This window comes from Osmerus eperlanus, chromosome 20 (genome assembly GCF_963692335.1).
Source record: "Osmerus eperlanus chromosome 20, fOsmEpe2.1, whole genome shotgun sequence".
In the NCBI taxonomy this organism is placed as follows: domain Eukaryota; kingdom Metazoa; phylum Chordata; class Actinopteri; order Osmeriformes; family Osmeridae; genus Osmerus; species Osmerus eperlanus.
Genome location: NC_085037.1, coordinates 13,265,523 through 13,287,146, shown reverse-complemented (window position 1 = coordinate 13,287,146; position 21,624 = coordinate 13,265,523). Strand labels below are relative to the sequence as shown.

Genomic DNA, 21,624 nt, shown 5'->3' with positions numbered 1-21,624 from the left:
GCCAAATCAATGCTTTTACAACGGGTCTGGTTTATTGAAGCAGGAAATTCTGCCAGGAACGTCAGAACCTTAAAGAACACAGGTACGAGGTTATACAATGTAAAAGTCTTTATTTAATCCGGATTTAATTGGTGCTCTATAATTCATGACCAGGTGGGATGCTCCAGACTCTGACATAGTATGTGTGTTTGGATAAAATGACCAAAGGGGTTAGCATGTGTGTTTTGGATAAAATGACCAAAGGGGTTAGCATGTGTGTTTTGGGGTAAATGACTAAAGGGGTTAGCATGTGTGTTTTGGATAAAATGACCAAAGGGGTTAGCATGTGTGTTTTGGGGTAAATGACTAAAGGGGTTAGCATGTGTGTTTGGATAAAATGACCAAAGGGGTTAGCATGTGTGTTTGGATAAAATGACTAAAGGGGTTAGCATGTGTGTTTTGGATAAAATGACCAAAGGGGTTAGTATGTGTGTTTGGATAAAATGATCAAAGGGGTTAGCATGTGTGTTTTGGATAAAATGACCAAAGGGGTTAGTATGTGTGTTTGGATAAAATGGCCAAAGGGGTTAGCATGTGTGTTTGGATAAAATGACCAAAGGGGTTAGCATGTGTGTTTGGATAAAATGACCAAAGGGGTTAGCATGTGTGTTTTGATAAAATGACCAAAGGGGTTAGCATGTGTGTTTTGGATAAAATTACCAAAGGGGTTAGTATGTGTGTTTGGATAAAATGACCAAAGGGGTTAGCATGTGTGTTTTGGATAAAATGACCAAAGGGGTTAGTATGTGTGTTTGGATAAAATGACCAAAGGGGTTAGCATGTGTGTTTGGATAAAATGACCAAAGGGGTTAGCATATGTGTTTTGGATAAAATGACCAAAGGGGTTAGTATGTGTGTTTGGATAAAATGACCAAAGGGGTTAGCATGTGTGTTTTGGATAAAATGACCAAAGGGGTTAGCATGTGTGTTTGGATAAAATGACTAAAGGGGTTAGCATATGTGTTTTGGATAAAATGACCAAAGGGGTTAGTATGTGTGTTTGGATAAAATGACCAAAGGGGTTAGCATGTGTGTTTTGGATAAAATGACCAAAGGGGTTAGCATGTGTGTTTGGATAAAATGACTAAAGGGGTTAGCATGTGTGTTTTGGGGAAAATGACCAAAGGGGTTAGCATGTGTGTTTTGGATAAAATGACAAAAGGGGTTAGTATGTGTGTTTTGGGGTAAATGACCAAAGGGGTTAGTATGTGTGTTTTGGGGTAAATGACCAAAGGGGTTAGCATGTGTGTTTTGGATGAAATGACCAAAGGCGATAGCATGTGTGTTTTGGATGAAATGATCAAAGGCGATAGCATGTGTGTTTTGGATGAAATGACCAAAGGGGTTAGCATGTGCATTTTGGTTGAAATGACCAAAGGGGTTAGTATCAGGGTTCGAATTACGGGAGGGCTTGGGGGGTTTGACCCCCCTAATTACGACTTGGACCCCCCCCCAAAAGAGGCAAAAACAACAGGTCGGGGGGGTCGATACATTTATATATCGTTCTTACCTGTAATCGTAAATTTTACTTTACGCCCTGGAGAAGAAGTTGACCCCCCCCCCCCCCGATTATCATTGTATAATTCGCACTCTGATTACACTGTCATTACACGTTTATTATGTTGTTATTACACTGTTATTACACTTATTACACTATCATCACACTGTGATTACACTGTTGCTGAAATGGGAAGTAAGAGTACTGTTTAAGTAGATTTTTCTGGTATCAGTACTTCACAATTATTTCTTCAATAATATTCGAGAGAAGACACACATCTCTACGACCAGTATCTCCAAAACTCGTCAACTCATAAAACAATGTAGGTGGATAAAACAGCACTACAGGTAAGAGGAACATTTCTTTTTGATTCTGGGGTCCCTTTAATGTGACTGTCTAGTAAATACAACCTCCACCCGCAAAACTCCAACTTCACAGACTTAAACTGATGACTCTTAATTAGCAACCACCAACCCCGAGGCCACACGGTCCTCCTGCCTCCTTCTGCTCACCACACCACAGAGATGCTCAAATTAGCCTAGCCTATGTCGCCCCCAGCGAGGCCACGACCCGAACAGCTCTCCAGCAGGCAGGCTGGCCACTTTGTGGTGCGGCTAGCGTCTCTGTATGGAGGCCAGTAAAACGGAAAATGAGATTTAAAAAAATACGCCAAAAAGAAAATAGTTCTGGCTTGGAAATGTTTACCCCACACACACACAAGGTAGCATGCTGACGCTAAGCTACAACAATGCTTCTCCCAAAATGCAAGTTTCAGTACAACGAGGAAGAGATGTAGCCCTAGGCTACACAATATAAACTAAACAAACTAAAGAGTTGCTAGCATGTGCTAACGGTTAACAATATCACCGTCCTGTGTAAGGTTTGGTACCGTACCTCTCCAGCATCGTAGACCCAGACACGCCCCTCCGAGTCGCCCACGGCCACCTCCTTCCCACCCGCTGACCAGCGGACCCGGTTGAGGGCCGACGCTCCTTCGATGGTCACGCTCGCTGTGGGCACCTGGAGAGGGTTAATACGTTAGCTAACGGTGGATAAAGATTATATTTTGTTAAACTGTAGAGTTTATGTCGGCCTATATCCTATGTAACAGTAGCCTAAATGTAAGTGTCAAGAAACGTCAAGCCGTATATTCGTAAACATCGCTGCGTCCATTAGATGGTTAAATAGCACCGGAAACCGTGAGAACCTGGCGGGCCAGCATCTCTTCAGGATTTAATAGTGACTATGTGAATGTGGACGGCAAGCCCTTGTTCAGGTATGGGAACACACTCCCAACCATCGCAGCCAGAGGAACAAGTCTGTCTGCTCAGCTCCACGTGAAACTATCTGTAATGAGTTACATAAATCTTCATAAAACCCTTCGGTGCATCCATTAAAACAATACAGCCGCTAGCCCACTCCGTGATTGAGTACAGATGAAGGCCTACGTGGGATTCAAAGATAATTGTACCTTTTTTCGGGGCCTTAAATGCTTTTACACGAATGTCATTCCTAACGCAGTAGCACAGTGCCAGTTTCAGTTTTCAGTAACGTCCCGGGATGGGTTAAAGCCTTGGTTTCCTGTCATGTGACTGCGTGTCGGAGTGTGGTTGTGGAAGCTCAGCATCTTGGCTCGTGACAGACAGGGTTGTCTGACACCAGGAGACAGAAGCCTTGGCCGCAAGCCGGCTAATATGCTAGCTTCCACACAGATACGCCAAACACACACTGTCTGCTAATAGTCTGCTAGCTTCCACCAGTAGAAACTGGATGTGTGTGTGGGAGTGAGTGTGTGTGAGAGACTGTGTGTGTGCGTGTGTGTGTGTGTAAGGAGGGAAATGAGAACCAGGCATGCTGTGCTGTTCACATTAATGTCGTTATGAGAGCGTGTTTAATATGTCCATAACAATGGATGATGTGTGTGGGAGAAAGACCCTGCTTCTGTGTGTGTGTGTGTGTGCGTGCGTGCGTGCGTGCGTGCGTGTGTGTGTGCGACCAAGTTTCATATAAAGCACATTGTTGGAGCAGTCAGTCCATTCTTCATGAAATGGTCCTCCACCAGACTACAATGTGTGTGTGTGTGTGTGTGTCAGATACCATGTCTGTACACTGGGCCATTGGACATGATCATGGCCATGCTGATATTAACTGTTCTGCAGACTAAACCATTTGGGGGAAGGGGGAGGTAGGGACTATATTTGTACATAATTGGGATTTGCAGAGCAGTTGTCTTTCAGCGGTGGGGTGTGAGAGGGGGGAGGGACAGAGGGATGAAAGCTGGTGTGGAGGGACACAGAGGAGCACTACTCACCAGGCACGTGTATAATTAGAGAGGGCGGGGCCGGGGACGGTGTCCTTGGTAACGGGGGGGTGTCCGTGGTAACGGGGGAGGGGGCTAGGGGGGGGGCAGATCTTTCATCTGGTGAATGAGACGGATGAGAGGAAGACAATCCTGACCCTGATCCTAACTCTGACTCTGACAGCCAGTGGTGCCACAACACCAGAGAGTGTGTGTGTGTGTGTGGGGGCATGCATTTGAGGAGACGAGGGTGGGGGGGTGGAGGGAGGGAGAAGAAGGGGGTGTGGGGGAGTGAGGGGTTGTGGGGGAGGGAAGAGGGTGGGGGGGAGGGAGGAGGGTGGGGGAGAGGGAGGAGATTGGTGGAGGAGTCGTCAGCTGACGGATTTACGGCGGAGGTTGAGGGACACACACACACACAGAGTAGGGCAAGAACACACACTCACACACACACTGACGCACACACACAGAGGAGGGCTGGTCTGTGGTTCAGCTGCAGCGCAACAAGAACACACACACACACAGACACACTCACGCACAGACACACACACACACACGCTGACCTCTGTGTCGTTGTTGAGGTTCCACAGGTCCAGGCGGCCCATACCGTCCACGGAGGCAAACAGGGCGGGGTGGACTGGAGACCACATGACATCATACACATAGTCAGAGTTGTCCTCAAACGAGTAGAGAGGCCTGTTGTGCTGAGAGAGCGAGAGAGAGAAAGAGTGATCAGTCAGAGAGAGGTATGTATACAGTCAGTCACAGAGAGAGAGGGAGGAGAGAGAGAAGGAGAGAAAGAGGGAGGAGAGAGAGAGACAGACTGAGTGGCGCTGGTTCTGCCTCTGGGCCTGTCTGGGGACGGCCTAATTAAAACCTTTGCACGTTCACGCAGTGTCATAAAAATGAGAAAACTGGCTGGCAGATGAAAGCTGTTGCAGAGGTACTGCAACCTGGAGGAACAGCTGGTGGAGCAGGATGATGGAGAGAGAGAGAAAGAGAGAGAAGGAGAGAGAGACTGACAGAGGAGACAGCTAACCAGGGAGGGATGGCGACAAGGAGGTAGAGGGGGAGGCAGAGAGGAGAGGGGGCGGTGAGAGACAGCAGATTCCCACCCTCCAACGTCTGGTAAGAATTCCTGGAGGCTGCAGACTGCATTCCGTCCAGGTAGACAGGTAGGAGGAGGGGGGAGGAGGGGAAGGGGGGGTCAGGAGTCAGGTAGGAGGAGGTAGGGAGGGGAGGAGGGGGTCAGGAGTCAGGTAGGCTGAGACAGGCTGGCAGGAATGCTGTCCCTGCCGCCCTTCTCTCTGTCACAGGCGACAGTCATTATGAGAGTCTGTGAGAAAAGCAGGGAGGGAGAGGAATACACACACACTCACCTGAGCACAGATTACTAGAACGCACACACACACTCGACAGGTACCTACAACAGTCCGACAAGCGGACAGAATCTCTGGCATCCCTGTGTCCTGGCTGTGGTTCTCTGACAAACCTCATGCCAGCAACTCAGTCCTCTACGCTGCTCTGGATGTTCACAGGGATGCTGGGAGAGGGACTGGGAACGTCAATATGGCCGCCAGAAAGCCCTCCACACAGCTGGGGAGAGACCCCGGTCAGATCACCTTATCTCCTCCCACTTCCTGTCTCCCACAGGCGTGGTCTGGGGAGCCTGTAGCAGTGTTAGCCTCAGTAGTGATGATCAGACAGCTGAGTGGAGCTGTTTGGAGTAGCTGGAGGATGGAACAGAGGAGGGTTCTACCAGAGAGGCGGTGGAACCTCAGGGTTCTAACAGGGAGAGGGTGGAACGTGAAGTTCTGTGGCGTCAGCCCTGTGGCCAGACAGAGTGGAGCTGGCCAGAGCCCACAGCTTCTAAACCACAATATTTACAAAACACACTGAGAGGCTGGAAGTTTCTGCAGCTTCTGAGCTGCGTGCCGAGCAGGCCTGAGCCAGGGTCAGACTGGGATTGGCAGCTTGAAAGTTACCCTCCAGGGATCCTGAGGGGGGAGAGCTTTATAGACACACACACACACACAAGCATTCATACACACACTCACTGTACAAACACACACGACAGGAGACAGACTCATTCCTGTGGTGCCCCTCAAAGGAAAGGGAATTCCCAAGTCACCCCAATAACACTCCTGCACAACGCCGCTGAAACACTCCTGCACAACGCCGCTGAAACACTCCTGCACAACGCCACTGAAACACTCCTGCACAACGCCGCTGAAACACTCCTGCACAACGCCGCTGAAACACTCCTGCACAACGCCGCTGAAACACTGCTGCACAACGCCGCTGAAACACTCCTGCACAACGCCACTGAAACACTCCTGCACAACGCCGCTGAAACACTCCTGCACAACGCCGCTGAAACACTCCTGCACAACGCCGCTGAAACACTCCTGCACAACGCCACTGAAACACTCCTGCACAACGCCACTGAAACACTCCTGCACAACGCCACTGAAACACTCCTGCACAACGCCACTGAAACACTCCTGCACAACGCCACTGAAACACTCCTGCACAACGCCACTGAAACACTCCTGCACAACGCCGCTGAAACACTCCTGCACAACGCCACTGAAACACTCCTGCACAACGCCGCTGAAACACTCCTGCACAACGCCGCTGAAACACTCCTGCACAACGCCGCTGAAACACTCCTGCACAACGCCACTGAAACACTCCTGCACAACGCCACTGAAACACTCCTGCACAACGCCACTGAAACACTCCTGCACAACGCCGCTGAAACACTCCTGCACAACGCCGCTGAAACACTCCTGCACAACGCCGCTGAAACACTCCTGCACAACGCCGCTGAAACACTCCTGCACAACGCCACTGAAACACTCCTGCACAACGCCGCTGAAACACTGCTGCACAACGCCGCTGAAACACTCCTGCACAACGCCGCTGAAACACTCCTGCACAACGCCGCTGAAACACTCCTGCACAACGCCGCTGAAACACTCCTGCACAACGCCGCTGAAACACTCCTGCACAACGCCGCTGAAACACTGCTGCACAACGCCGCTGAAACACTCCTGCACAACGCCGCTGAAACACTGCTGCACAACGCCGCTGAAACACTCCTGCACAACGCCGCTGAAACACTCCTGCACAACGCCGCTGAAACACTCCTGCACAACGCCGCTGAAACACTCCTGAAGTCACGTTACACTTCAAGAGGAACTTGACAGAGCTCGATAACTCTCTCTTTCTTTATTCATCCCTATCTCCATCTCTCTTTTTCTCATTTGACTAATTTGAAAAGCACAGTCAAACTTTTAACTGTCAGAAATACAACAGAAATAGCAGAGGTGTGTTTGATTCGGTGCCTGTAGACTGAGGGGGCGGCCGGAGGAGCAGGGGTGGGTTTGACTCAACGAGCACAGCAGCAGGTTCCAGTGAACACACCTGCAGAGTCCTGACACTGACCACTTTGATGATGCACGACAGGTAGGTGACACACACACACACTCAGATAAACACACGCACAACAGATACTTCCATACACACACACACACACACCCGGGTACGCCAGCTCACCTTGGTGCTCCAGAGTTTGACGGTCCAGTCGAAGGAGGAGGAGGTGAACAGGTGAGAGAAGTCTACTGGTCCCAGAGCGCTGTGACAGCTCAGCCCTGTGACCGGGCCCTGGTGACCCTCAAACACCTCGCAGATCCCTGCCCTGCTGCTCCACACACACACACACACACACATGCTTGAAACACACAGCACAACCAGAAACCCCCCTTTACTCCTCCATACACACATGCAGGACACACACTGCTCAATGATGTGGATGTGTGATGTCTGGATGCTGTGTGTGTGTGTGTGTGTGTGTGTGTGTGTCTAACCTGCCGTGTCTGCAGGCTGTGTACACGGTGCCCTCCTCGCTCCCCACGACATAGTTATTCACGTCCCCGGTGGGGAACGCCAAGCCGGTCACAGCTACCGGCTTGGACTTGTTATATACCAGCTCCATGCTCTCCTGCACACACACACGTTAGATTACAAACAGATCCCCCATTAAAGATTGATCACAATCGATTGCTACAGTTGACCGGGCATAATACGGCCATGATTCAGGCTGGTCTGGGGACAGCAGTTACCTGAGGCTGGGACAGCATATCCAGATTCCAGGAACACATCTTCCCATCCGTCGACACGGTGATCAGGTTGTTGGCGTTTTGGGTGCCGACCACGTTCACACAGTACACGGGGTGCTACACACACACACACACACACACACAGCAACAAGACACAGATCGATAGCTTTATATCGGTTCTCATGACTCACACTAACGATCATGTACAGGTTACAAGGAAAAAGACTGACCTTCCCCCTAACCCTGAACATGCTTCCTACAACACAGCCCTGACAGGACTGCCTGTGGAAACACGCTGTAGTGAGAAGCTGTGGTGTCATCACTGCCCTCAGAATGAGTTGTGTTTTGCACCCCACAAAGACTCCATTCAGACAGCAGACGGCTGGATGAGTGTGGATGAGGCCAGCGTCCAGACACAGCCGTGAGGACCGGGGGCATGGAAGGCATTCAGGGGCTGGTGTGTGTGTGGAAGGTATGCACGATGGAATGTGTGTGTAGAAAGCATGCGTGATTGAATGTGTGTGTGGAGAAGGTATGCATTATTGACTGTGTGTGTGAAATTTTACATTAATGACTGTGTGTATGTGGAGAATACACACAGTTGTGTGTATGTGGAGAGTACACATAATTGAGTTTGTGTGTGTGTGGAGAGTACACGTGATTGTGTGTGTGTGTTTGTGTATCTGTTTGAGTCCGAGTACATTCTCCACATGGGAACACACTGTGTCTGTTTAGCTCTCTAGCCAGTGAGCTAGGCTAGGCTAGGCCTTCAGACTCACAATGAGCTAGGCTAGGCTAAGCTAGGCTAGGCCTTCAGACTCACAGTGAGCTAGGCTAGGCTAGGCTAAGCTAGGCTAGGTCTTCAGACTCACAGTGTGGGCGGCAGCAGACAGGGGCGTCCTCTGGACGGGGGTCCGGCGGTGGCTGCGGTTGTCCCAGAGGACGATCTGACCCGAATAGGTGCCCCCCACCAGCAGGTTGGGGTGGAACCTGGCAAAGCCCACAGATACCACAGGAGACTGGAGAGGAGAGATGGAGGGGGGGAAGGGATAGGGGAGGGAGAGAGAGAGGGAGGGAGAGAGGGAGGGAGAGAGGGAGGGAGAGAGGGAGGGAGGAAAGGGAAAGGGGGAGGAAAGGGAGAGGGAGGGAGAGGGAGGGAGAGGGGGGGAGGAAGGGAGAGGGAGAGGGAGGGAGAGGGAGAGGGAGGAAGCAGATTAAAGTCACGCAGCGTTGATGTGGATCTGAACTCTGAGGACACACAAAGGGACGGGGAGAAACGGCTTTGGAGAGTCTGAGCGATCAAGCAGAGAGAGAGACAGAGAGAGAGAGAGACAGAGAGAGAAGGAGCGTGAGAGAGAGAGAGAAGGGCGACGTAGGAGGCCTGGACGGAGAGATGAGTTGACGGTTGAGGGTCTGTCGGAGGAGAGAGAACGAGGGGTCATACGGGGGGAACGCAGAGACAAAGCGAGGGATTGTGGGAGGTGCAGCCGTTTTATATTACAGCATGGCCCACCCCGGGGGGTAACCAGCCAAGCGCACAGCGCTGCCTCCATGGTGACAGGCGCAGCCTGGAACTCCGTCCCCTGTGAGGTCGTGGTTACTGAGTTCCTCTTCAGTGCTCGTCACATCTGGGTTCCTCTGCATGCCAGGAGTTTGGTCTCGCCTTTCCGCCAAGCCGGAGAACCGTCTATTATAGGGCTGTGGAACCAGAGAACTGTCTAATGTAAGGTTAGAACCAGAGCACTGTCTACTGTAAGGGTAGAACCAGAGAACTGTCTACTGTAAGGGTTGAACCAGAGAACTGTCTACTGTAAGGGTAGAACCAGAGAACTGTCTACTGTAAGGGTAGAACCAGAGAAGTATCTCTTATAAGGTTCTGTTACAGATGCATCTACTATCAGGTTCTAGAACCAGTTATGCATCTTTCTATAAGGTTCTGGAACCAGAAGAATATCTACTATATGCGATAGGAACCAGTGATTAATGGAATATCTGAACAAGGTACGACCAGCTACTGTCGTCCAGTGCTCACTAGCCCTCTGATCTGGAGGACTCGCTTCCAGGACTGTCCTCCCATTCCTTTCTGCTTTTTGCCTCTATGGTCTACTGTTTTTCTCTCTCTCTCCTACCACACTCAACCGCCAAGCCCTACACTCCCAGAGTTCATTTTAAAGAGGACTGGAAAACCGACCAGAACTAAAGAAAACACCACACTCGTCTCTTCTGGTCTCTCCCCGGCTTCTCCGCCACCATCAGAGGAGAAGAGGTTTTATAAAAAGCGACTCCAAATAAACCTTGTGGGGTAAAAATAAAGTCGGCAGTTGGCCATCAAAGGAGACCTCTGTTTGTTTACACACGGGTTGTGCTGAGAAATCTGGATTCAACTTTAAACATATTCAAAACAATGAATATTTGTGTTTGAACGATTTACGGCAAATCTTACATTCCTACTGTGACTGTAAGGGAGGGTAGATATTAAAGATTGAAATGTTACAGCATCCAAATCTTAAATCTGAATTTGGGGTGCGGGACACTCAACCACAACAAGAGCGAGTCGACTCCAAATGACACCGAGACACTTTCCCAGTCTTCCACCAAAGCGCCGAAACAAATCCCGCTTTTATGAAGACACCGTCTACAGAACTAGGCATAAACCCAGTGCCAAACCCAACACGTCTCCAGAGGAGTAGCATGGTGCCAGGTCATTCCAATAAGAGCAGGGCCTCAAACCCATGACCCTGTGGTTGTCGGGCAAGAAGCCAGGCGGCAGGGGTGTGCTACCCCAGATGGGGCTTCATTAATGGGGTAATGAGAGCAGGGAAGGGGACCCCCCACTACCAGAGGGCTGGTCCTTCATCACCTCCTTCGCTACGACACGTATACCCAAAACTCCAACGAATTCTTCTCTTCCTCTTCTATCTGTTAAGACAGGGTAGACCTCCGAACCATCGACCGCTTTCTTCACTAATCAAGATAAAGCTGATCGTTGTCATAGAGTAATGAATCACCTTGTGATTTAAACAATAACTGATCACAACGTGAGTTCTGTTAGATCATAAAAACCTGGAACCAGCTTCCTGAAACAGACTCTGTCCTCTGCGTGTGTTCCAGTTCTTTCCACGCAGCTTCCAGAAGGTTCTGACTCATCCAGCGCTCTCTGACGAGCTCTCTGACCTTTCATCTCATCACAGAAGACATCAACTGTTCTGTCTCGTAAACAGATCAGTGTTGGATCCCAGCACCCACTATGACATGTCCCTCTCTCTCTCTACTGATGTTTCTGCTCTTCCTCTCTTCTCTCCCTGTCTCCCCCCTTCATTCTCATCTCTCTCTCTCTCTCTCCCTCTCTCCCTCTCTCCCTCTCTCTCTCTCTCTCTCTCTCCCGTCCCCATACCGACACAGGGCTTTGAGAGTGAGGAGGCAGTAGCAGATATCAAACAGCCCTTCGATTCAATCCACATGTTCATCCATCCCATCCACTGCCCTCAACACCACAGGAGAACTCCTCCGTCTGAACCCGGGGACGAACCGCTGCAGAAGCCCAGATCCGGGTCCTTCTCTGCTGTCTCTCAGGGCGACCGAGATGGGCTGGGCTGGTTCCAGTAGAGCACTTTGTGATGTTTGCCAACGCTCAAGCTGGGCTTCTTATGAAAGCCAAGCTCCTGATTAACTGTCATATCAACACATGTGTCAGTGTGTTCAGCCACTCCGGGTTTAACTGCACTGCCTGTACTTCATTAGCCAATTACATCGCTTCAATTTGTCCTATTAGGGTGTTTGTGACTTGTGCCAGAAGGAAAACGCACTGGAATAGTTGACATGTGCAAGCGGATTATTCTTGATTCAGATGTCATGTTGTACGATGTTAATAAGTCCTGAATATGGTGCAGTGCTGATGCAGTGCAGCCACACAGATGGCTGCAGAACAGGAAGCCTCATCGAGCCTCTTTCCTCGACAGACTGGAGGGATTCTGACTCTGAGACCTGAGCACGTGAACAGAACCCCATCAGGGAATCGAACCCTGGGCCTCCTTGCCGTGAGGCTGCAGTGCAAGGAAACATTATTATTATCATCATCATCAGTCACCAAGATGCTGCTTCATCTCCTCCCAGCAGCCTCCAGTCCTCAGAGAGGAGAGAGAGGTCCGCCACAGAAACGGTCAGGTGAGGAGGAGGAGCCCAGCCGTGTGGCCGGCCTTAGACCAAGAGGAAGCGCTCTGTACAGAGGAAGAGACCAGAGGAAGAGCTCTGTACAGAGGAAGAGACCAGAGGAAGTGCTCTGTACGGAGGAAGAGACCAGAGGAAGCGCTCTGTACAGGGGAAGAGACCAGAGGAAGTGCTCTGTACGGAGGAAGAGACCAGAGGAAGCGCTCTGTACAGGGGAAGAGACCAGAGGAAGCGCTCTGTACAGGGGAAAAGACCAGACTGGGCCGTGATGAGAGACGACACGGAGAGAGGGATGAAGGATTTCACAGGACAGGAACACTCCCTTCTTTGTTGCCTCTCTCTCTCCTCTCCCTCTCTCTCCTCTCCCCCTCTCTCTCTCTCTCTCCCTCTCTCCTTCCCTCTCTCTCTCAGGAGTGAAAAATGCCCCAGGAGCTGGTTTGAGGAGAAGGGGGGGGGGAGTAGGAGGGGGGGGACAGGGTGGAGGAGAGGAGATGACTTGGGTGCTACAGACAGAATATTCTCCAGAGCTGATCTCTCCATAGCCTCCCTCCCTCCCCCCGTGCGACCGCAGTTCATCTGGTTTTCAGCAGCTCTTATGGGGACCAGATGGACAGGCTCGTCTTCTCCCTCGTCCTCCTGGTCCTCCCTCGTTCTCCCTCCCTCCTGGCAGCGCTCTCTACGACACCCCGTGGACTCAGTCACTCTGCGGTTGCTGGCAGAGCCCGTATCTCCCTGTCAGAGAGAGGAGGGGAGCGTGGAGAGAGAATACAAGAGCTCTTTCTCTGCCTCCAGCTTCTCTTCATCTCATATCCAGTCCTGTTCCTCACGCTCCGAGTTCCTCCCATCAGAGCAGAGCTTAGTGGGGTGGCACACAGAGCTGACAGTGAGGAGAAGTCAGGTACTAGAACTGACTGATGGAATATTACAGTAAGTGAAACCAACGATCCTGTGAAATGAACCCTGACCTTCAGATCTGGTGCAACAGCACAGAAGGCAAGACCCAGCCCCTCCCTGCCTCACCCCAGCCCCAGCCTCTCTCTCTCTCTCTCCTGAGGCTGGGGCCCCAGGACTGACTGGCAGTAGGGTGGGGGGCTTCCTCTGTTCCTCCTCCTCCCCTCCTCTTCTCCTCCTCCCATCTCTCTCTTATCCTCTCTTTCTCTCTCAACCTCCTCTCTCGCTCTCTCTCATCCTCCCCCCCTCTCTCTTTCTTTCATCTTCCCCCATCTCTCTCATCCTCCCCCCCTCTTTTTCTCCCTCTCTTTTTCATCCCTCTCTCTCATCCTCTCTCTCTCATCCTCTCTCTCATCCTCTCTCATCCTCTCCCTCACCCTCTCTCTCATCCCCCCCCCCCTCTCTTCTTCCTCCCTCTCTCCTTTATTTGATAAAATAAAGGAGAGAGGTGTCTCACCCAGAGACACCTCTTCGCCGGGAGATGCTGTATGTGTGTGTGTGTTTGAGGGAGTGTGTGTATAAACCATGCTTGGCATTGTGATGGTGTGATGACACACACACTAACACACTAACACTGTTTCCAGTCCCTGGTGCTGTGGAAGAGTGAGTGTGCGAGCGGTGAGTGTGCGAAGGCCTCAGTCGCCCGCCTGACTAACACCGACCCCTACAGAGGAGCACCACACCATCACAACACAGCTAGTGAACAATAACTAACAAGTCTAGCCAACAATTACTGTAAACATGACTAACGAACAATACTGTAAACACGTCCAGCGAACAATAACTGTGACACATAGTTGTAGTATTAGGTGTCCCACCCCGGATTTTAGCATGAACATAAATAATGATGCAGAATCAGAGTCCTAACGAGGCTGTTTAAAACCCATAATCTCTGGAGATTTATACCAGCTACTCACACTGAAATATTTACACGGGATGTGGTCTGACTGAGTGTGTGTGGGTATAGATGCGTGTGTGTGTATAGATGGGTGTGTGTATAGATGTGTGTGTGTGTAGATGTGTGTGTGTGTGTATAGATGTGTGTGTGTATAGATGTGTGTGTGTGTGTAGATGTGTGTGTGTGTGTATAGATGTGTGTGTAGATGTGTGTGTGTGTGTATAGATGTGTGTGTGTAGATGTGAGTGTGTGTGTATAGATGTGTGTGTGTATAGATGTGTGTGTGTAGATGTGTGTGTGTGTATAGATGAGTGTGTGTAGATGTGAGTGTGTAGATGTGAGTGTGTTCAGAGTGAAGGCAGGGGCTCCTGGGTGGGCTGACACACATGTGGTCTGCTGGATTAGGAAGTGGTAGGCCACATATTTTATTACCAAGACGTCTCTACAAGCGCTCGCTCTCCTCCCCCACCCTCCTCCGCCTCCCTGACTCCCTCCATCCCTCCATCCAGTCCCAAAACACCCGCATCAGTCTAGGGTGGATTTATGGCTGCCAAGGCTTTGGCTTTTTTTTTTTTTTAACTCACGCGCCTTAAACCTCATTTTTCTTTCGTCTTGAACAGGCGTGTGCTGTGACTGGCAGTTTAGTTTTTAAATATTGCTTCGCTCCTCGTTCCTCATCCCGTGGAGTCGTCATCGCTGAGGGATGAGGCCAAGGCTCTCAGACGTGAGCTCCTACTTTCAGAATGCTGCTGGGGTTGCCAGGTTTACATGAAACCCCCTATGGTGTTGCCAGATTTGTATTAAACCCCTATGAGGGAGTTGAGTTTAACACTAGTGTGCAAACAGGGTACCTGGGTGGAGCAGGGTACCTGGGGAGGGCTGGGTGGAGCAGGGTACCTGGCAGTGGAAGATGAACTCTGGAGTGCTCTTCTTGAACTTCATGTTCCAGACCAGCGCCACGCCATCGGGTTCATGAGGGGCATCCTCGTTGTTGTTGTAAGAGGCCACCAAGAGCTCCTGGTACTGGAGGGGGAGAAAATGAAGTATATTGTTGGAGAGGTGTTGTGAGGGTAGGCAAAACACACACACTCACACACACACACACTCACACACACACAGGTCCTTACCTGTGGGGACCAGTCAAGACAGGTAATGACTCGGTGTTTGGACCAGTGCTCGTCGTAGAACAGTCTGCTCAGAGACAGGCTGGACCCTCCCTGCATGTCCCTGTGGCCAATCAGAAGCAGGGTCAAAGGTCATAGGGACATGCAGTTAAACAGGGAGATGGCATTTCACACTCTCCGACCATTCCAGTGTTGTGTTTGATCTTCTGTAGTTCTTCCTCCTCTACAGGAGCAGAGACAGAGGAGCTGCTCAGACAGGAAGCCTCCGCTCTCAACCTTTCTCACTACAAAACAAAATGGCCACCGCTCCACAGTCACATGATCTGAGAGTGACATCACCAGGAAGGCATGCCTTTGAAGAACAAAGAGGTTCTGATGTCTTAAATAACAGGACAGGGATGAGTCACACACAGTCTTTACACACGCACTCACACACACACACACACACATGCACTCACACTCACACCCAGGAATGCAGGGCTTACACAGTCACAAAAATGCATCAGCACACACACACACACACAGAAGGATGAGCACACACACACGTACCCCTCCGTGTCCTCCAGGTCTCTGCCGCTGTAGTCGAAGAAGATGTTGGCGTCCTCGGCCAGCGCTCGTTCCATCACCCTGCTGCTGCCGTCCAGGAAGCTCAGGAACTCTGACGAGAGCAACAGCTGCTGCTTCTCCTCTTCTGTCAATTCCCTGGGACCTGACACACACACACACACACGCACGTCACCCAGCTGGGACACCCAGCTGAGACACCCAGCTCTGGGACACCCAGCTCTGGGACACCCAGCTCTGAGACACCCAGCTCTGGGACACCCAGCTCTGAGACGCCCAGCTCTGGGACACCCAGCTCTGGGACACCCAGCTCTGAGACACCCAGCTGAGACACCCAGCTCTGGGACACCCAGCTGAGACACCCAGCTCTGGGACACCCAGCTGAGACACCCAGCTCTGGGACACCCAGCTCTGAGACACCCAGCTCTGTGACACCCAGCTGAGACACCCAGCTCTGGGACACCCAGCTGAGACACCCAGCTCTGGGACACCCAGCTGAGACACCCAGCTCTGGGACACCCAGCTGAGACACCCAGCTCTGGGACACCCAGCTCTGAGACACCCAGCTCTGAGACACCCAGCTGAGACACCCAGCTCTGGGACACCCAGCTGAGACACCCAGCTCTGGGACACCCAGCTCTGAGACACCCAGCTCTGAGACACCCAGCTCTGAGACACCCAGCTCTGAGACACCCAGCTGAGACACCCAGCTCTGAGACACCCAGCTCTGAGACACCCAGCTCTGAGACACCCAGCTGAGACACCCAGCTCTGGGACACCCAGCTGAGACACCCAGCTCTGAGACACCCAGCTCTGGGACACCCAGCTCTGAGACACCCAGCTCTGGGACACCCAGCTCTGGGACACCCAGCTCTGGGACACCCAGCTCTGAGACACCCAGCTCTGAGACACCCAGCTCTGAGACACCCAGCTCTGAGACGCCCAGCTCTGAGACACCCAGCTCTGAGACGCCCAGCTCTGAGACGCCCAGCTCTGAGACACCCAGCTCTGAGACACCCAGCTCTGAGACACCCAGCTCTGGGACACCCAGCTCTGAGACGCCCAGCTCTGAGACACCCAGCTCTGAGACACCCAGCTCTGAGACACCCAGCTCTGAGACGCCCAGCTCTGAGACACCCAGCTCTGAGACGCCCAGCTCTGAGACGCCCAGCTCTGAGACACCCAGCTCTGAGACACCCAGCTCTGAGACACCCAGCTCTGGGACACCCAGCTCTGAGACGCCCAGCTCTGAGACACCCAGCTCTGAGACACCCAGCTCTGAGACGCCCAGCTCTGAGACACCCAGCTCTGGGACACCCAGCTCTGGGACACCCAGCTCTGAGACACCCAGCTCTGGGACACCCAGCTCTGGGACACCCAGCTCTGATACGCCCAGCTCTGGGACACCCAGCTCTGGGACACCCAGCTCTGAGACACCCAGCTCTGGGACACCCAGCTCTGAGACGCCCAGCTCTGGGACACCCAGCTCTGAGACACCCAGCTCTGGGACACCCAGCTCTGAGACGCCCAGCTCTGGGACACCCAGCTCTGAGACGCCCAGCTCTGGGACACCCAGCTCTGAGACGCCCAGCTCTGGGACACCCAGCTCTGAGACGCCCAGCTCTGGGACACCCAGCTCTGAGACGCCCAGCTCTGGGACACCCAGCTCTGAGACGCCCAGCTCTGGGACACCCAGCTCTGAGACACCCAGCTGTGGGACTCTGGCTGTAGGAAGAAAAAACAACAACATGAAACTGCCAGACTCTCCTGATTACCAGGAGGCCACAGTGAGATGCACGGTTTTGATGTTGCTGTCGTCCCCGTCGTCGCTGTCACCCCCGCCCCCACCCCGCCCCGCCCTCCCTCGGCCAATTAGAGGCTCCGGCCTTTGATCTCTGCCACTTGATTCGTGGAGACCTTTCTTCTTGAGGAATCATGAGAAGAGACAAAGGGGCTGATCAAAGACAAGGAGCAGGGACTAGAGAGGGGGAGAGAGACTGTGTCAATATGAGTGTGTGAGTGAGTGAGTGAGTGAGTGAGTGTGTGTGCGTGTGTGTGTGAGTGTGTGTGTGTGCGTGTGTGTGTGTGTGTGAGTGCATCCATGTTGAGTTTAATCCAGGCAGCCTCTAACAACAGCTCCCCCTAGCCCCCCACCCCCTCCACCTCCCCAGAAGTTATTCCTCTCTCCACAAAGCCCCCTCTCTCTGCCCCCCTTTGAAGGCCTGTCTGAGAAGGTCAAGTGTTGTAATCAGGTCTGACCCGCAGGCCCGGCTGATAAGTTGCCCGGCCGGCCGGCCGGCGGCTGGGGTCACACGCGAGTGCTCCCCTGGCCACGCCTCTGATGAGGATGATTGTGTTGCGGGAGGAGGGGGGTGGTTGTGTCATATTCGGACTGGATGTAAACAGGAAGTTGCTGAGGTTTAAGATGCGGTGGTGAGGAGGGTTCTTACCCTGCCTGGTCTCCTGGGTGTCCTCCTCCTGCTGGGGCAGCGCAAGCTCCAGCCCGGCCTTCATCTCCGCCGCCTCTTCATCCTCCTCTTCCTCCTCTGCTGGGGGAGGGCATGAGGATCAGCAGATGTACCGCCCCCCCGCCCTCCCGCCCCTTCCTCCCCTTCCCCTCTCTCCCCTAATCATTCCCAGGTACACCTGACTGACATTCAGGGCTGAAGCACGGATGGGCCTCCCACACACACACACACACACACAACGCTCACACACACACACAACGCTCACACGTTTTTTTCCATCCCAGCCCTCCAGGTTCTCCCTCACGTCCAGAAGCAGTACAACAGGAGACCATGCCTGGTCCATCACCATGACAACCACATGGACCGCACCTGCAGCTCATCAGACAGGAAGTCCACACACACAGACACAAACACACACACAGCAGGAAGTGGGTCTGAGTGGCGTACACACTCTCTGCTCTGTCTCTCGCCTCTGACCCCCCCTTACCCTCTCTCCCCCCACCCAGAGCACCAACGCAGACCCCTGCACCCTCAGCTGCCCCCCAAACCTGACCCTGCAATTACCCTCGCCCCTTCCCCGGGGGGGCGGGGGGCAGGGGGGCCACAGACACCTGCTTCTTGTATGCATGTGTGTCTGCCTGTTCAACCCCCCCTCCCCTCCCCTCTCCCCCCCCAGCGCTCCAGGCCATGTGTTGCTAACCCGCTCCGCCCCCTCACCCCCCCTGCCCCCATCGCCCCTGGCAACAGATGGTAAGAGACAGGGGCCTCCCCTTCACACCATGCCGACACCTGTGTCTGCCAACGCGCCGACACACACACACACTCTCCACACGCTCACACACTCTCTCTGCACACACAGTCTCTGCACACACACACACTCTCTGTGCACACACACACTCTCTGTGCACACACACGCGAGTCCCAGAGGGCTGGTCTGGGCGGTGACCCTGGTAGCAGGGGTTAACTGGCCGGGGTCGTCTTGACAGTGGGCACCCAGTTCACCGGAGGAAGTGACTCCATCACGCCAGACGTGTCAACGTTTCACACACGCACACACACACAGAACAGTGTGTGTGTGTGTTTGTGTATTACGGCCCGAGGCCATGTTACAATCACAGGCTGAAGGGCCTTGCTGGTACAATACTTTACAGTCCACATACTGGATTTAACACTTTTAACAGTATTAGGACACATTAAAAAGTACTATGACGTAGCTTTAGATTGTTGTAAACAAATCCACTACTGTCCACTTCTCTCAACCTGTCCTGCTGTTTGTAAAAACGAAATGGACATCAGCAGGTGAAAGTGAGATCCAGAGTTGGTCAGAAGCTTATTACTGTTGATCTTCAACTGCTCAGTCATATAGTCACACACACACACACACACACACACACACACACACACACACACACACACACACACACACACACCAGTGAGCCAGACCTCAATAACCCAGCATGGAGTCCAGAGATCTAGACAGGCTGACAGCCAGACATCACAGGAAGACAGGCTAGCCTCTCTCCCAGCCTCCAGCCTCTCTCCCAGCCTCTCTCCCAGCCTCCAGCCTCTCTCCCAGCCTCTCTCCCAGCCTCCAGCCTCCAGCCTCTCTCCCTCCCTCTCTCCCAGCCTCCAGCCTCTCTCCCTCCCTCTCTCCCAGCCTCCAGCCTCTCTCCCTCTCTCTCTCCCTCCAGCCTCTCTCCCTCCCTCTCTCCCTCCCAGCCTCTCAGCCAAACCAGCTTTCCTTCCTCTTCGTTCCATGTGTTGTACCACTGAAGACAGGAGAGTCCTAACCCAGCACCACACACCCACACACACACCCCCACTCCCCCCACACACGCACACACACACTCCCCACACACACACACACACACCCACACCCCCACTCCCCCCACACACACACTTACACACCCCCCCACACCCTCCCCACACACACACACCCACAGGAGGGTGGACAGAGACACTCCCCGGACAGATCTTGTGCTCCAGCGCGGTCTGACCCTGTGTGACCAGGACCGTGGTGGGAGTGTGTGGTCTGGAGAGACCCCAGAGACAGGGTGTTGAGGAGCGGTCGCTCTGACAGTTCTCAACCACAGGCGACCAGAGGAGGACAGATTCACGGGCTTTGGACTCCTCCCAACTCTGGGAGGAGTCCCTTGTGCAGATCCATCAGGATTGTTGCCAGAAGGATCCAGCATCAAAAACTTCCCTGACTCCTGAATGGCAGACTGGAGACACTGTGGTACCAGTGACAATGTGGCAGATCCTGGCTGGATGAAACTGGTTTTCCATGAGCTCTGACCTGCTGAGAGAAGGTGCGTGAAGAGGATGCTGACGTATCCTGGTGTGCCTCAGGGTTTCCTTCCTCATCTCACATCTCAATCTCTCTCTCACCTGTGCGTAGGCTTAGATATGTGTGTGTGACTGGCTCATGTGTGTGTGTCCCTATCTATTGGGTTTCCACCTCATTTCAGTCAAACCCCATCCTTTCTCTTGCAGATAACGCTTAATACAAGGCCTAGCCACGGGGAGACACATTAACCAGGACCTAGCCGATGGCTTTGCTAGCAGGGAAGCTAGCTCTGAGGAAACTATTCCTGCGGGGGGGGGGGGTCTCTGGTTGAGCTAGGCTAGCTCACCTCACACACAGCAGAGGTCCAGCTAAGGTACATCACGCTGCCTGTCTCAGCCAGAGCAGCTATTACTAAGCCCGCCGCCGAGTTAATTACCTGCTAATCGTTTGACAGGAGAGAAAGGTGCTGGTGGGGGCCGTTGTTAGCTGTGAGTGTGCGACGTAGCGACACTACAAAGAATGATCTCCATTGAGGGAGCAGAGCTAGCCAGACCAGGACGAACAGAGAGAGATGAAGCAGTGCTGCTAAGTGGTACGTAAGTATCTTAGAAGACTGGATTTCTGTACACACTGTGGCCAGCGTGGCTTAGACACTGCATTTGTCGCTAAGTCCTGCGTAGCTTAGCTGCTAGGCTACATGTGGAGTCAATTGCTTTTGTATAAGACGCTGACAGACTGTGTGAGTTTAGCATGCTGTGCTAAGCCACCTACAGTAGTACAGCAGTAGCATGGCATTAATCCCCGAGGATGTGCTCCACCCAGTAGCTGGTGGAGTTCAAAGAGACAAATCTTGAACATCAGTGAGCGTTTAGCTTAGCGTGCTAAAATATGCTAGCCCCCGCACTTCATGGCCAGGGTTATGAGAGTGGAGGTTTGGTGTGTGTGTGTCTGTGACCTGGAGGGGTTCCAGAAGAGTGTTCGAAGATGTGCCAACACAGGGAGAGAGCCTTCTCCACACACACACACACGATGGCACAAGGCCTACTCTTCTTATTGGGCCAAGCTGTCAAACCTGTGGTGACTCTTGAGTATGGAGCTTATTACACAACTACACTGAGTCACACGCACACACACACACACACACACACGCACACATACACAATCCAATCACACGTCACAAACAAACACATTCCTAAAACCTGACA

General features: G+C 52.6%; 1 protein-coding gene across 1 annotated transcript in view; it reads right to left on the bottom strand.

The window, feature by feature from the left end:
* Positions 1-21,624, bottom strand: part of LOC134040712 (cytoplasmic dynein 1 intermediate chain 1) — a 39,532-nt gene that overhangs the window by 1,427 nt on the left and 16,481 nt on the right. The window contains exons 9-18 of the mRNA XM_062486753.1: positions 18,112-18,210; positions 15,647-15,806; positions 15,101-15,200; positions 14,871-14,996; positions 8,830-8,976; positions 7,961-8,074; positions 7,706-7,839; positions 7,395-7,539; positions 4,397-4,537; positions 2,432-2,557 (exon numbers count right to left, since the gene is read on the bottom strand). Of these exons, the coding sequence (XP_062342737.1) occupies positions 2,432-2,557; positions 4,397-4,537; positions 7,395-7,539; positions 7,706-7,839; positions 7,961-8,074; positions 8,830-8,976; positions 14,871-14,996; positions 15,101-15,200; positions 15,647-15,806; positions 18,112-18,210 (1,292 nt within the window). The remainder of the gene's footprint in view (positions 1-2,431; positions 2,558-4,396; positions 4,538-7,394; positions 7,540-7,705; positions 7,840-7,960; positions 8,075-8,829; positions 8,977-14,870; positions 14,997-15,100; positions 15,201-15,646; positions 15,807-18,111; positions 18,211-21,624) is intronic.